The 17,322-nt window shown below is 40.2% G+C and overlaps 1 protein-coding gene across 6 annotated transcripts in view; it reads left to right on the top strand.

Annotated features, from left to right (window-relative positions):
* Positions 1–17,322, top strand: part of Idua (alpha-L-iduronidase) — a 276,679-nt gene that overhangs the window by 175,251 nt on the left and 84,106 nt on the right. For 5 of the 6 annotated variants that reach the window (XM_067145341.2, XM_067145338.2, XM_067145340.2 and 2 more), the window contains 5 exons: positions 3,534–3,629; positions 10,737–11,019; positions 11,254–11,457; positions 13,528–13,656; positions 16,627–16,775. In XM_067145341.2, the coding sequence (XP_067001442.2) occupies positions 3,534–3,629; positions 10,737–11,019; positions 11,254–11,457; positions 13,528–13,656; positions 16,627–16,775 (861 nt within the window). The remainder of the gene's footprint in view (positions 1–3,533; positions 3,630–10,736; positions 11,020–11,253; positions 11,458–13,527; positions 13,657–16,626; positions 16,776–17,322) is intronic. The other variant, XM_067145339.2, reaches the window with a different exon arrangement.

Raw genomic sequence — 17,322 nt, 5'->3', positions numbered from 1 at the left:
CGAGCTGGTGTAACTTACTTTTTGATTCGCCCTCGTAAATAATCAAATTAAAGTAATTTTCAAAATACTTCAAAAAAGAAATAATGTTTGCACTGTAAATCGCAGATTATATTATATAATGTATTGTTGTAGCTAATTTCCTGTTGCTCTCATGCTCTGAAAATGAAACAAATAAACGTTACTAAATAAAGTTAATATGCAATGTGTCTTTAAACGCCTATTAAGTAACGCAAATAGTACGGTACCATTTTTATCGGTAATTTGTCACCTAGTAATTCTCCATGTTTTCTAGTGATGGTTTGGCGCTTGTAGGCTGAGAAGGACCGTTCAATATCGCAGGAAGTCACCGATGTATGTTTTAAAAGATGAAGCTAGCTGGGTGGAATATTGTTCACCACTAATGATCCTTCAAACCGACAGAGAGCTTGAACAATCTAGATCTCGTTTCAATACTGCATGGAGTTTGTTAGAAACTCTGAGCAATGAAAGGCACCTAGCCGTCCCAGATTCTGAGAAAGGATTAATGCTGCTGTATGCAATTTAGGCACTCGGTTCTACTGCATTTCGCAGAGAAAGGGTTAGAAATCCCAACTTTAAAGATGTTTTAAAGCCATCTTTAGCAATTAAAATATATTCTACATGAGATGAAATTCGCCAATTATTTTTCTATAGTCTGCAAATTAAACGAACTGACACTTGTTTTAATAATTACCTAGATATGTAAAAAATTGTTACCTTACCCACATAATTATATAAGAACGCGCGCCCTGTTTATCACATTAGTGGCTGTTGAATGCATTATTTTATTCCGTACGATGACGAATTTACTTATTTTATCCGAGAATACATCACATAATTTCAAAATGTACAGAACCCACAATTTGAGACATAGGACTTTGACATTTTGCACAGTTATCAATATAAGTTCCATATATTATTCGAAAGAGTAAATTCACCTCGGTTGAAAGGTGGTAGCAGTACAATAATATAAAAATATTCATTGTATGACCTGAAATAGGTACATGTTACAACATAACTACTGATGATTTCAGATTGATATCTTACAGGCTTAAATTATACATATTTTTCTTAAACTTTGTGAAGGTAGACCAGAATATTATTTTCTGGTGATTTATATTTTGGAAATCCGCCTTGGTGGTATAGTGGTTAGTTAGTGTGATTAGCGGCCATCCCCGGAGATCCGGGTTCGACTCCGGGCTCTGCCATGAAATTTGAAAAGGGGTGCGAGGGCTGGAACCGGCTCCACCCGGCTTCGTGAGGTCAACTGACTAGAGGGGATTCGATTCCCACCGCAGCCATCCTCGAAGTAGTTCTTCATGGTTTCCTACTTCTGCTACAGGCAAATGTCGGGATGCTACCTAATTTAAGTCCACGACCGCCTTATTTCCTCTTCCTAGCCTATCTCTTCCAATATTCCCCCACGAACCTGCTACGCAGGCGTAGCAGGGGGAGAGGTGATACTCCCACGTGGCGCGTCCCAGGTGGCGGATAGGGGGGTCCTAACCGGCTTGCCGGCGGACTTGAGGGAAATAAAATACCTCTCGCGGACCAAACACACACCCCCTGTGGGTGGGGGAGGCTGACGAATAATACACCCACGGTATCCCCTGCCTGTCGTGCGAGGCGACTAAAAGGGGCGACCAAGGGATGAATGAATTAGAACCATGAAACTACTCTTGATTCGTACCATCATGCGGGGAACACCATGGGTTGCATGTACTTGCGAGTAGTATCACTAACATGGTACGAAATATGTTTGTGATTCGTTGCAGTTAAAAGCCTGGCCTGGTGGATTTCAGTACCCGTGCGTTGTACCCTTGTGGGCAACACCGCGGGTCTGGGCGTAGCCTGTGAGTTGTACCACTATATGAGCGACACCGTGGGTATGCGTTGCCTGTGATTAGTACTCACTATGTGCGGAACACCACGGGGCCCTTGGGACCGGCACCCGTGACTAGTACCCTAGGTGAGGAAACTCATCGGTTTGCGTTGGCTGTAAGTGGTGCCATTGTGTGCGAAACACCATAGGTCTGCGTTACCTGTACGAAGTATAGTACTTGTGAGTAGTACCATCTTTTGTGGAACACCGTGAGTCTTCGCTACTTCTGATTAATACCCCAACATGGCACATACCATGGTTCTATTTTACTCGCGACATGTACCATTCTGTGGGGCCTTAGACATGGATTTTGCACCCCCTTTAGACACCAAGCATCTTTGTGCTTTATAAGTGGTTCCTTGGTCGGTAATAATGTTATTTTCATTCTCTATTGAATCCGATCCACTGGTTTTTGTTTTTGTTTGTTTGTTTTGTGTTTTGTTGGGTTCCTGTCCATCCATTCATTCTTCATGACATTTTTTATTTTTATTTTGGTCAGTGGATGCCTTTGTAATTTTGGTTCTTTCATTTCGTACCATTAGGGGCCGATGACCTTCGATGTTAGGCCCCTTAAAACAACAAGCATCATCATCATCATCCAATATTCCCATCTCCCACGAGGCCCCTGTTCAGCATTGCAGGTGAGGCCGCCTGGGATATTTACTGGTCCTCCTACCGTGTTGTATCGCCGACCATATGTCTCACGCTCCAGGACGCTGCCCTTGAGGCGGTAGAGATGTGATCTCTTGCTGAGTTCGGGGAAAAATCCAACGCTGGATGGTAAACAGATTGAATAAAAAGAAATACATTTTGGAAACAGGAAAGCATGGTGCAATATAACCATAAAAGTCCTAATAAGTCTATGAATATCTGAATAAATGTATAATTGTTCACAAGAACATCTACCAACTCATAATTTACAATCTCTGAGAATTTCAGAACATTAGCTGCGGCCTCTACCATCCTTCATCTGCTTATCCATAACCAGTTCAGTGCTCCATTATTCAACATTTCGAGTTGAATATGACGCCTTTGATGCGATGTTATCTCGAAGGCTGAAGACAATAGTTGCTCACTTTCCTACCTTACAAATGTGTGAATCTTTCATCCAGAGTCCTATAAATGAAGGAACAGAGCTCTACAACTGTGAGCAGACTAAAACAATGCAACACCTTGCAGATGTGGATGTAAGCTGTGTCGAATCTCTTGCACAACACAAGGACTGAGGAGGGCCATGATAGTGCTATCGCAGTGGCTTGTTTCTAAGAGAAGGATAATTTAACATACATATTTAAATATTAGTAAATGTAATTAATAACCCTTTACATAAATGAAAGGTGCTTCTCAATCGACTAAATAAGTACATAAATAAACAAACAAACAAACACACAAACAGAAAATCAAATCAGTTGGTTAATCCAGAGTACTTACTGTCGTGTAGATTAATTTTCACAAGATTTTTTACATTTTTTAAGATTCAAAATCTTGATTCAGTGCCGTACGCACTCTGTACAGCTGCCCTTTCTGCCTTATGCAAATAATTGTTTTTATTATTAAGTCTACTCCAGTTTGCATAAAGTGGTATTTCGGCTCCACTCGTAAAAAGTGAAAACGCTTTTTTCCATGTTTCAAGGACGATATGGAGCAGAGAACGTGTCGTTGTGGCGGTTTGAAACTTGGAACGAGCCAGATCTCAAGGGATATAACACAATACCTTTCTCTCTTACCGGTAAGTATGAATATTCAAGGAATCATTCCTAAAAATTCTCTCTCACTGGTAACGTTCATTCTTTGTTTCCTAAGCCTTCTCCATCACTGCTATTTTCTAAACTGGAAATCTTCATTGTTTCTTTCCTAAGTCTTCTCTATTACTGTCAATGTTCATTGTTTCTTTTCTAAGCCTTCTCGATTACTGGCAATGTTCATTGTTTCTTTCCTAAGCCTTCTCTATCACTGGTGGGTATGGATGTTAATGCATTCTTTCCCAAGTCTTCTCTATCGCTGATAGTTATGGATGTTAATGCATTCTTTTAATTCTTCTCCATCGCTGATAATTATGCATGCTAATGTATTCTTTCCTAAGTCTTCTCCATTGCTGACCGAGCTCGATAGCTGCAGTCGCTTAAGTGCGGCCAGTATCCAGTATTCGGGAGATAGTAGGTTCGAACCCCACTGTCGGCAGCCCTGAAAATGGTTTTCCGTGGTTTCCCATTTTCACACCAGGCAAATGCTGGGGCTGTCCCTTAATTAAGGCCACGGCCGCTTCCTTCCCACTCCTAGCCCTTCCCTGTCCCATCGTCGCCATAAGACCTATCTGTGTCGGTGCGACGTAAAGCAACTAGCAGACAGTCTCCATTGCTGATAGTTATGGATGTTAATGCATTATTTCTTAAGCCTTCTCTATCGCTGATAGTTATGGATGTTAATGGATACTTTCCTAAATCGTCTCCGTCGATGATAGTAGTGGATGTTAATACATTCTTTCCTAAGTATTCTCTGTCACTGGTGGTTATACCAGCAGACCCGCCAGCGTCGTACATTCTGCTTATAAGTGTCCCGCATGCACTGGTGATGAATGGGATGTCTACTGTCTGATTTTCACAGCCTGCAGGTAGGTTACGTCAAAATACGAAAAGATAACAACCGGACGGACGCTCGCTGTATGTTCCTGAACGCTACCCGTCTAATGCGGCCCATTGAGTTAATAGGCCTCGTTTTCGAACATATACTGGAGTAGAACGCAGCCAGGAAGGCGGTTTGAAGAGGGTTGCACAGTAACATTCACGCGCTTTGTAGTATGACGTGTCGTCGCCATAAGACCTATCTGTGTCGGTGCGACGTAAAGCCCCTAGCAAAAAAAAGTATGACGTGTTTTCCGCTGAGCCAATAGATTAATTGCCCGTTTGTGCGGGTCACGATTGAATGTATTTGTAAATATCACAATCAACGAATTTAGGGAATTACTAGCTGATGTACCCGTGCTTCGCTACGGAATTCTACATTGTACACGGAATTCTAGTGTACGCTTTGTGAGCAAGATTGTATTAAATTGCATTGCTGTTAACGTTACCCTACAAACGCAACGGGGAAGTCACCAAATATATTTTATCATATGAAGACTGAGTTAGACAATTTTCACTGTAATGGTCGACCCGCTTGCATACCATCATCACAATCAGGTTGGGGAGTTTTCATTATAATGGTATACACCCACTCTCCACTTGCTTTCGTTACATTCTTAGAAAGACTGTCTTAGTGGTTTTCCCAACTGAAATGAACATACATTAAAATGACGTCAGTAGGAATGGCGCGATTAAAAGCAATGCTTTCATATGGAATACTCGATCAAATGAACCACCACACATTTTCTCACATTTAACGAACAGGACTGCACTGCCGATCTAACAGTCCAAAGCTCCAGAGCTGCAATGACCAAGCTGCAGACAGCCGTGATTCGTGAACACTCCTCGTCTTTCTTCGGCGGGGAGAGGGTCGAATAGTGGAGACTCCCAGGGCAAAAAATATGCCCTTTTACTAATCAGTTTCCTAGGAGTACCCTATGAGTCAGAAAATATCAATTCACTACACTGGCGGCGGAAAAATCTATCTGACTTGGAGGCAAATTTTTCCTTCAAGCCAGAGGAGAAACCCCCTCTTCACTGATAATTTGGAATAAAATGAATATAGGAAGAAGCTTTTCTTAAGAAACGCCTCCTTTCAGGGTTGAATTTTGAGTTATGTAGTGAATTGTGGTGCTATAATTTCGAATAGGCCTATATTGTAGTTCTAGACCAGGCCATACTACTACCACTACTAAGTCAGCCTCTGCCTTATTCAAAACAGCGCCCATTGAAAACAGCGTGTCAGAGTAGGGATCGAATAACTGGAATGCTATGAAGAACCAGTGTGTTACGTACCAGCATAATCAGAAAATATATGAACCAGAGGAATGGCATGCTAAAGAAGATAGTTTTCTAACTTCCAGGCTGTGTCCCGCCAATATTCAGTCAGGCTATTATACTCGGTACGCAGCAGTAATCCCATCTATCGGAGTTGAGAGGTAGAATAAGGGACAAAGAACATCACAACAAACAATGGTCAATGTAATGTTATTGTTGATCAATGTTATGCGCTTTCGATATTGTAGGCCTTCACATTTAGTTTTCATCCAACTCTGAAATACCACTCATCATAGTCGGTATGGTAAAACGAATAAAACATAAATGATCGGAAATTATTCTCTGTAACTTTTGTTATGTAGTACTTTTCTATAGGACCAAAAACATAGGTATTTAAAAATTAAATTTTAGGCGCCTTCCCCTAAACTACAATTACATCCAGGGTGAATAAAATTGTTTATAGCTTAGACTGTAGTATCTTATTCCCCGATTCTATATACCGATTTTCATTAAATTCTGTTAACCCATTTTCTCGTGTCTCGGCGTCTCTATGGACTTAGCAACAAAAATACAAATTCATGAATATCTGAGTTATCATAGCCGGTACGGTAAAATGTTTAAAACATAAATGGCCGGAAATTTAATTCTATATAACTTTGATTATGTAGTATTTATCGATACGACCACTAATAATATAAATATTTGAGAATTAAATTTTAGGCCTTCCCCTAAACTCCCATTTCACTCAGCGTGAATAAAATGATTTATAGCCTAGATTGTAGTGACTTATTCCCCGACTTTGCATACTAATTTTTATTAGTATAGGACCACTAATAACATTAATATTTGAAAATTAGGCCTTCCTCTAAACTACCATTTCTATCAGTGTGAATAAAATTATTTATAGCTTAGATTGTAGCGACATATTCCCCAACTTTGCATACCAATTTTCATTAAATTCTCTTTAGCCGTTTTCCAGTCATGCGTTTACATACATACATACATACATACATACATACAGACAGACAGACAGACAGACAGACAGACAGACAGACAGACAGACAGACAGACAGACAGACAGACAGACAGACAGACAGACAGACAGACAGACAGACAGACAGACAGACAGACAGACAGACAGACAGACAGACAGACATTACGGAAAAGTAAAAAGTGCATTTCCTTGTTACTGTGGACATGGCCGATACAGAAATACCATTCTTTTCAAATTCTGAGCAATGTACAGACAAAACTCTTATTTTATATATATAGATTTGCGTGTGTAAGATGGATACAGGAGGAGCAAAAAGACAAGTATCGCATCGACAGGCGAGGGAAATAGTATTTAGAGTGTATTTTGTAAGCATACAGCAGGAGGCGTTCAGAGGCGGGGAAGGTGAGGAACGCGATGTTGCAACGTCTCAAAAGAAGACAGCGCTCGCGTGTGGCATCGGCCTGCGAACAGTGCAGAGGATAACAGGCTACGGAAATAAAAATATTGCAGTGTTGAGGTCACCAAGGAAGAACCCAATCAATCAATCAATCAATCAATCAATCAATCAATCAATCAATCAATCAATCAATCAATCAATCAATCAATCAATCAATCAATCAATCAATCAATCAATCAATCAATCAATCAATCAATCAATCAATCAATCTTCCCTTTGCTTACACTTATTACTTACATACATACATACATACATACATACATACATACATACATACATACATATATACATACATACGTACGTACATTCAAAACAGTCAACTGTGGACTATGGTTACACAAACTACTTGCCTCTATTTCTTAGCCTTACACCTTTTTATTTACATCGTAACCGAACGTTTTTCAACCTCACGCTCCTTTGCAGCCGTTCATCCGTCGAGATCTTCCGCAGTTTAGCAGGTTCCTTCTCTGGATTATCCATCAACCCCGTATATTTTTTCCCATAGATGGTCTTCTCCATTATGTCTTCTGGCCTTATATCATTTATGTCCTTCAACCAGCGTGGATGAGATTTCCATTTTCCCTGGAAAGTGAGCAATTTGTGTCGTGACCTCCCTGTCCAGTGAGACGATCTCGTAGGTTGGTCACCAGGCCGTTGGATGTTGAAGTATTACCTGTCCTGCCGAGCGGAATGTAGGGAGGTAATTTGTAGGTATGACTCGTCCCGCAACTCCCGAAATAAAAGAAGAAGTTATTTCCCTGTCCTTTATTACTGAGGACAACTAAAACTACTATGTACAGTATATTTACAAGTCTGAATGTGATGATCTAAAGAGAGAGAGAGCTTGTTCCACGCGCCTACTGTTCTACTACGCGTCTATCTGAATCTTGCCCTACGGCACTTGGGCTATGCCCGAACAGAATCTCGTTCTGACAAGTACGATTACTAGCTGGGAGAAGGCCCCGCGCCATCTTGGCCAGGGGTTATATCTCCGCTCCTGAACTCAAAGTTCTATCCCTACCTCCTACCAAGGGGTTGGGTCTTACGGGCATTACCAAACTGTTCATCCAGTCCGTGGCGCCCTCAAGTAGCTATTCTCAATAGTTGTCACAGTAAGTGCTGCTACCTAGGCACTACTGTCTTCTGTCTTACTTTGTCCTCATCTTTCCTTGTTTTCCTAAAGTGCATCTGTACTGGCCCTGACTGGCCTTGTACTCTACTTTGTTCCTTTGTCGGGCACCAGGCAGGCCGCCTGGCCCGCATACTAACTTTGTTTGTTGATACATAGTAAATATCCTGTTGTGATCAACAAGTCTCCGCTCTTGGTCAACAAATTTTGTAAGCGCACTTTGCAAGCTCTCTCCACTACATGTAACTTTTTGAAATATTTCCCTTTTCTTATAGTAACTAAATCTGACTATAATTATTATTCAATTACCTTAATACTACAAGGTGTCTCCTGTCATTGATCATCATTCTAACACTAATTAATCTCCTCTGACACTTTGAGCTCGAGACTCGGCTGCGAACCAGGGCTGCCTTCCACCTGGCAGTCCGCTGGTTTGAGCCCCTGGGAGGTCGGTACACGACATTTGTGCACCAATCTCTCCGGCTTCAATATATTCAGGTGACCATAAAAAGTGAGCGTTCGTTTTTTCATAACGTTGGTGATCATTCCGACAGTCGCATACAGTTCCTTGTTCGACCTCAGGTGGAAGGAAAAACCCTCGTACATTTTCTTAGGACTTAAAATATTTCTGAAGAACTACCTTTCTGTTTTGTCATTATTTTTACGGGGCTACCCGTGGACCAGCAGAGGTGAAAGAAGGTGCCGGGATGAATGGGTCTAACTACAAACTCAAAGTTAATTTAAAATTTTAACAAAGGTTGTATTTTCGAAAAACAACAAAACTTAACAACTTTTCACTTAGTGAGAAAACAATGACATAGCAATTTAGAAACAAGACTTTTAAAGATCCAAGATTTCAGAACGTTAACATTCTTGGGCTACAAGCCCCTAGTATTACAGATTTTGAGTTCCCAGCTCAAATTTTACAAAGAGTACAAATTTACAGAAGGGCAGAAATCCCCTAATACCTGGGGCACTTGCTCCCAAAAATTGCAATATCAGGCCTCCCAGAGGCACTTTTACAACACTTGAAAAAGAGCTCACGCGCTCTCAGTTCTCAAGCCTATTTAAGGCAACACCAATAATATCTTACATCTTTGTGGCCTTCCATGGCCCAACTTACACATTGAAACAGGGGTATTTCGTACCCAACCTATAGGGCCTTCGTGTAAAAAAGAAATAACAGGTAAATAAATGGCCCAAACACAAAATGAAAGGAGGCGAATACCTGCACTCCTAGATAATTATGAAGTCTTAAAACCTAAGGGGCACTAGGCTGATGAAACAGGGGCTATTCCCAAACTATGGAGGTGACTCGTGTAAGAAATAACTTTAAGACATTACGGAAAGGAAGAAAACCAGTTGCAAAACGTAGTCACCTCTAACCAATATGCAGGGGAGCTCGAGAGGGTGCATCACTCTCTATCCCCGATTTGCAGTTAAAGGTTGATGAAAAATTGCATAAGCCGGCAGAACTTACATTTTAGAGAAGTTGTTTACATAGTTAAGGTTTCGGACCTTTCCCTCAGGTTAAACTGCGGAGCTAGCAAAGAAATAAAGATGTTAATTGGCCATTACCTTGCTGAAGAACTGCTGCCTGATGAAAGAGGCGCCTCCCGCCCCCTGCTTGACACACACACTAAGTTAGATGACGATCAAATGGCCAAGAGACGTGAAAATCTGCCGTTTATAAACCCTCGGGGAAAGTTCGAGACCTTTCATGAATAATCAAGACACACCCACAGAATTTTATTGGATACATTCAAAAGTTACACTCAAAGTCGAAGAAGAAATACGGGATTGGTTGGAAATTAATTACAAAAATTAGGCATTGGCTGGATTCAAAACTGGCGGAAAGAAAATATTAATATTGCCAACCCAAAAATAAATGAGCATCATTTAGTAAAAAAAACTTATGAATACAAAACTTCTTCAAAAAAAGTTCCTTCACTTCGCACCAGGGTGTATGATCATGGTTTTTTAGCGGTGTCATCTATGAGAGAATGTCCAAACTTCTTGATCAATTGAAAACAAAACAAGTAGAAATTCACACAGTTGTGGAAACTTCACAATAACAAAATTACGTCAAATTACTGTAGTGACATCTTCAGAGAAAATTCATAAGTTGGTCCAGTTTCAAGTTCACTGTTCCACCAGTAGAGGAGTTCTTTTAAGCGCAAGATTTAAATGTGCGGCGTAGGGGTGTACCTCCCGGTACAATTGTTATTATTATTATTATTATTATTATTATTATTATTATTATTATTATTATTATTATTATTATTATTATTATTATTATTATTATTTGAAGGGATATCCATTTTGATAATATGTTAATAGCTCAATGTTCCCCACAGGCTATCTGCGTTATTGGAATGCAAGCGCTGTAGCATTGAAGAATAAACGGCAGAACGAACTGCGAATCGGAGGACCAGCTGGGTTGTTTAAAAAGCAAAGGAAGCACCCTCTATGTTGGGGATTCTTGGATTATTGTGCTCAGACTTCTTGTCCAGTGGACTTCCTGTCCTTCCACAAGAAGGGCAACAGGTCTGGAGCTGCTATACTACGCCAGGGCGTGCAACTAGCTCGGAAGATCTACAACCACTACCCTCAACTGCGGGGTATTCCGATAGCAAACGAGTAAGTACTTAGTCTTTCCTATTATTCTAAACTAGCTATTGCCCGCAGTTTCGGAAGAACTGAGTTAGTCAGTGTTAGAAGCCACTAAGTCAGTTTTTGACGAAGATGAATGTAGATTCACTTGAACCCGTGCTATCACGGGATGATGACGTAAATGATAGGCCCCTTAAATCAACAGCCGTCATCATCATCATCATCATCATCATCATCTAGTACTGACTGATTTGTTCACAGTGAAGCAGACCCGTTGACGGGCTGGTCGCACAGTGAATTGTGGCGAGCAGACGTGAGGTACGGAGCCATGGTGGCTCATGTGATAGCGCGCCATCATCAGGTGATGGTCCGAAAACTCGGGCTGTCGCTAGAGGTGATCAGCAATGATAATGGCTTCCTCAACTATCACCCCTACTACTTCTCTCAACGGACTCTCCTTGCCAGGTAAGTCACCATCATCTTGTCCACTTTCATATACAAGCCTTCTTCAATTAAATAAATAAATAAATAAATAAATAAATAAATAAATAAATAAATAAATAAATAAATAAATAAATAAATAAATAAATAAATAAATAAATAAATAAATAAATAAATAAATAAATAAATAAATAAATAAATAAATAAATAAATAAATAAATAAATAAATAAATAAATAAATAAATAAATAAATAAATAAATAAATAAATAAATAAATAAATAAATAAATAAATAAATAAATAAATAATAAATAAATAATAAATAAATAATAAATAAATAAATAAATAAATAAATAAATAAATAAATAAATAAATCGAAAATTTACTGATATATCCCTGATGGATGTATCAAATGCTAACGGAGGGCACTTTGAACATTTCAAGTAAGAAAGAGTTTTGTGTGGTACGCTGGTACGTTCTGTTAAGTGTATTTCCCATGATAAATGTATTATGTAGAGTTGTAGAATAGTACATTATGCAACAAGCCTATGAAAATGAAAATCCACAACCTGTTTACAGTCATTCGACTGGGTCAGGAATGGAATGAATGAAGCCCCCATCTAGCGGCGAGGATAAGAATTGTGCCGGCTGCCGAAGCCTGTCGCATTCCTCTGGGGCAATGATTAATGACTGACAGATGAAGTAAAATGATATTGGAGAGTGTTGCTGGAATGAAAGATGACAGCAAAAACCAGAGTACCCGGAGAAAAGCCTGTCCCGCCTCCGCTTTGTCCAGCACAAATCTCACATGGAGTAACCGGGATTTGAACCACGGAATCCAGCGGTGAGAGGCCGGCGCGCTGCCACCTGAGCCACGAAGGCTCTCAACAAGCCTATAATGGCAATAATTAAGACACGAGTATGTTTATAAAAGGAGCGAAGCGAGTTTTATAATTTCCGTACGAGTGTCTTAATTACCACTATAGGCGAGTTGCATACGACTGTTTATGCTCGACGATATAACTCTGTTTTTAAAATATTCATAAATTTCTGGCGAGATATCGCTTGACGGTTGAGTTTACTGAACAGAGCGCAGAGCGCATGCGCTGGGTTATTGATTTTCCATGAATGGATCAGAGACCTTGACAATGTCATTTTTCAAAGCTTTGATAGAAGGTTATCATAACCTAGCTTTATTTCAAATACAAATTGTTTATTGCACAGTTGGTGATGTGAATTTGCGGGAATGTGCCGTGTGGTTGTCGAATATTGGAAGTAGAAGGTGCATTGATGTTAGTATGTTAGTATGTGTGTCCGACATGTTTGATTTTGGAAACAAGTGCGAAGCTAGTGCATTGAGGGCAGGTGCGATGCTATCCTTACCTAATTGGTCAAACACTTGTATCATAATGAAAATCTGAACTCTGATTGGTGGAGAACCTGTATCATAATGAAACTTGAACTATAATGAGCCTCATTAAGATTCAGTTTTCTGGCATATAATGTTTATATTTGGCATCGTCGAGCATAAAATGAGTTATAACATGGAAATAAAGCGTTTCCGTTCCCATGTATTAATAACATATTTTTCCTTCTACGTGTGAGGGATATTTCCTGAAAATTTGGCCTACCTTACTCTCTATGTGAGCCGGCACTGCTGCAGTCATCCTTTTTTCTGGCTGTGACTGCGGTACTGTTGGTACGGAGACTGGTGTTGGCATATATTACAATGCAGCGCATTTCAACCATTCAGTGAACTCTTTCCTTATTCATCCCGTTTCACTTCTTACCTAGTACCGACCTTTATTCCCAGGTCAGTGTTTGTGTGCCGGAAATAACGTCAGAAAAATAAGAGACTGCCTCATCGTGCGGCTGGTGTGACCAAGAAATGGTAAGGATATTCCGGCAACATCAGTTTCGAGAAGACACCGTTGGACACTAGATATATCACCACAATTCCGTCCTATTGACTGTATGTGGCTTGTTCGCTATATGCTTTTGTTTATAAGGTGAACCCTTCTTCTCTGTTTATATTGTGATTCCCTTCAGCTAGCTCCACATGATTGTGATCTAAATATCAGCTCTTATTCCGCAGGTTCCAGATGAATAACACTGTTCCACCACACATCCAGTTTTTCCGGAAGCCCGTGTATATGACCATGGGGCTACTTTCATTTCTGGAACAAACCGAGCTGAGAGTATCCATCAAACATTGGCGAGACAGGTATTCTTTACTGAAATAGCATTTATGTCCTTTGTGCACTGCCATTCTTTTGCACATTACCTTCAACTTTATTATTATTATTATTATTATTATTATTATTATTATTATTATTTGCTATATAATTGGTATGGTGCACAGGTGTGGGGAAGAATCGGCAGAGCCGTAGGTCTGGACGAAGGAGATATAAACAATTCATAATCAAACTTAAAACAGAGAGGGAGAATTTTCCTTTATTATATTCCCTTTCTTTTATATTTCCTCATATCTTTTATTAACCTTATAACAGAAAAGCATTTGGTTTACAATTATAACAATATACGATATATTAGAATCTGATTAAGTACTTTTTAAAAATTTATAGATCCTTTTTAAGAATATAACACTTGGGAACTCTCTATCACATGATAATACTAGAGTAAGAGATCTAGTTAACATTAGTACACACTGGAGCATCGTGTTAGTGTTCTTTTCCTTCACAAAAGGACATTCCATATAACATTAAAAAAGATAAATGATTCTCAAAAGTAAACAGGATCAAAGCACACACTAATGATCACGGTAGACTTGAAATTCACAATGTGGTACGGAGTCCGACTCTTTGGCTGAACGGTCAGCGTCCTGGCCTTCGGTTCAGACGGCCCCGGGTTCGATTCGCGGCCGTGTCTGGGATTTTAACCTTAATTGGTTAATTCCAATGGCACGGGTGCTGGGTGTATGTGTTGTCTTCATCATCATTTCATCCTCATCACGATGCGCAGGTCGCCTACAGGCGTCAAACCCGTCCTGGGATATCCCGGCACTAAAAGCCATACGACATTTAATTTTTTATGGTACGGAAAAGATTTCGAAAAGGCTAACAGCACAAAGAGAATGGGGATGTATAAACCGAATTCATGATCCCGATGACATGGGCAGTGACAATAATCTAATCGGGTATGCAAGCGCAAGAACACAAAGGCTAAGCCCATTCTAAGGAGCGCTAGGGAGAGCAAAATTAAAGCCGAAATAAGTAGAGAAGGATAAATTTAGAACTCCTAGTCGCAGAGAAAGTTAACGGAAAGAAGGAAATGAGGGTCAACACTCTTGCATCCTTCTTCACATTTGGATAAAGGCTACTACATAAGACCCGTTAACTATTAAATAAATAAAGGAGACCTACATAATTTAGATTCATTCACAGAAAAAGAGAACTTATCTTACAAAAGATCTCCGTCTGCCATCATTACTTAGAGTAGGAATTGCATAGTTAAAAACCTACACGCTCACCTTGCCGCTAACAACCAGCGCTCGACCAGGTATATCTGTATTCCTCCAGGAGAGATCCAAGAAAGACCCACGACAGACGGGGCCGCGGTAGTTTTACTGATTGTTAGCTGGCCGCTGATTTGGCGCAGGTAGTAACAACTTATGTAAGACGGGAAGGTGTGCCAACTCCTAAAGTAGTTCCAGTATTAGCTCCTAGGTGGCAACATCGGTCAGAGTACGAAGCGGTGCCTAGGGGCAGGCAGAGAAACCGAACCAAAGGCAATGGTATCTAGGCGGAGTTCAAACTTCTATCGACAGATGGCTTTAATCTCGAAAGGAAAGAAAGGTTGCTTAAGTATAGAGGAGGCCTCTTCTACAGGTAACAGTATTAACAGTGAAATTTGTTGTTGTTTATATTTGTGGAACTAGCACCTCAGAATGACATCATGCTTGTAGATTCAATTTCACATACATTTAGAGTATGATCTGGAATAAGATGTAGGCTACTTACTCTAACTCAGTCAGGGGACGTCAAATCGAGTAAAATGTACGCCTGGGATCCTTAAAATTGAGTACGCTCTTGAAATACGGAGCGTATCAAGTGTACTTTGAATTCAATTTCCTACCAAAAGTTCATATATATTTTCTTCCAAACTCAAAAATATTCCCTGGAATATATGCTTTTGTAGGTTTTGGTAAATAGGTAATATCTTACTAGTTACATTATCCAAAATTAAACTAAAGGTGTTCATCGTCGCGTAAAACGAGCTGCAATGATCGTAGGAGTCTGATATTTCGTAAATATGTTGACTAAGAAATTCGCTCGTGAATTATGCCACACAGATGATTATTTCCAAGTCTTTCCGCGAGTTGAAAATGTGGCTAGTCGCAGAAAAAAAGGCTGGAAAGATCAAAAACAAGATAACTGTGGATCTGGCATATTTATTAGGATTTATGGCTACAAACACTGTTTATTATGGCCTCCCAATTCAGCAACATGCTGCATCTGTAACATGGCATGAAGGACAGTTGTCCGTAGCATATTGGATGATTGGTCGGCGAATGCCGCACGCAAGCCGGCAGAGGCGGCATCGTCGACCGAGAATTTAATCCACCTCCCAGCCCGCCTAAACCAGAGAAGAATCCGGAGAAGAGCGACTCCGTTACCAGGCACTCCCCCACTCCTCATGCGAAAGGGGAATCATGCCCTCCCCCTCGAGGGTATGTATCAGCATCAGCAGGTACGCTGCTTCAAAACCTAGGCGCTGTCCTTGTAAGAAGTAATACCGCCGCTGAAAGTCGTCGAAGAATATTTCGACGTTAGTCACCTCGTCCGCTGATGAGGGAATGGACGTCGAGAATTCATCAACATCGACTGTAATGACAGGCATCTTACTGAGCTGCGTCAGCTAGTTAGTCAGTTCGCGGCGAGTATAGTCCTTGTTCAGGAAACTAATCTCAGAGCAGGTCATCATACAATCTTAAGAAATTTTATATACACTCGACAAAAGGAGATTATGCCAACTGTGCTCCCGGTGGAGTTGGCATTTTTTGTTTATTTTGATACCTACAGGGAAGAGGCTCCACTAAGAAAACAACTTGTGCTTAAGTCTAAGCGAGGTTCAAGGACGTTAACTTCGCCACTTGTAAATAAATAAATAAATAAATAAATAAATAAATAAATAAACAAACAGTTGTGCTACGTAACTGGTTTGTCCCTTACAGAAGACTGGCTGTTTTGGCTGCTATGGATGAAGTTCCCCATGAAGGATGGACTGCTAGTGTTGTGCTTGCGTTCAGTGCTGACACAGAGGAATACCCGGGAGTATTCTTCAACTTATCACTGGTTGTCAAACACATCCTGTCCGGAAATGGTACGTATAAACTGTGTTATATTAAAAAGGACAAAATATAACTTGAAGTTAATGTGGTCAAAAATTCAGCCTATTCTTCTTCTTTTCCTTCTTATTTTCTTATTATCACTAATGAATATTGTTCTGACCTCACTGAATCTCGTTTATTTAGGTTACCTAGCATGTTTACGTATCCTCTCACACATGTCGGTCATTCTTTTAATGTGAGCATTTCTTCTGTCCTCTGACCAGAGAAGTCATTACGGTGGTTTGACGTCATCTTCAGGTACCCTCCAATTCTGGATTTTTTTGTTAAAAATGGTCTATTTAGGACATCTTTGTTCGTTATCACGCTCATTCTCAAATGATTAGGCACCGCTTGGTAACATCTACGTTTTTCTTCGAGATTACGAACTTGTGTTAGGATCTGTTTCGTCAGCTGCTCCCCTCATGGGGTGTGTTACTTTGCCCATCTTGTTATGCACTTCTTCATTTTTCTGAGCTTCCATTTTCCTTCCTCTTTTATGGGTCCTAAGATCTTTCTCCCTATTCTTCGTGCTAGTTCTCC

This window comes from Anabrus simplex, chromosome 4, assembly GCF_040414725.1.
Source record: "Anabrus simplex isolate iqAnaSimp1 chromosome 4, ASM4041472v1, whole genome shotgun sequence".
Classification (NCBI taxonomy): Eukaryota; Metazoa; Arthropoda; class Insecta; order Orthoptera; family Tettigoniidae; genus Anabrus; species Anabrus simplex.
This window is presented reverse-complemented; position numbering and strand designations above follow the sequence as displayed.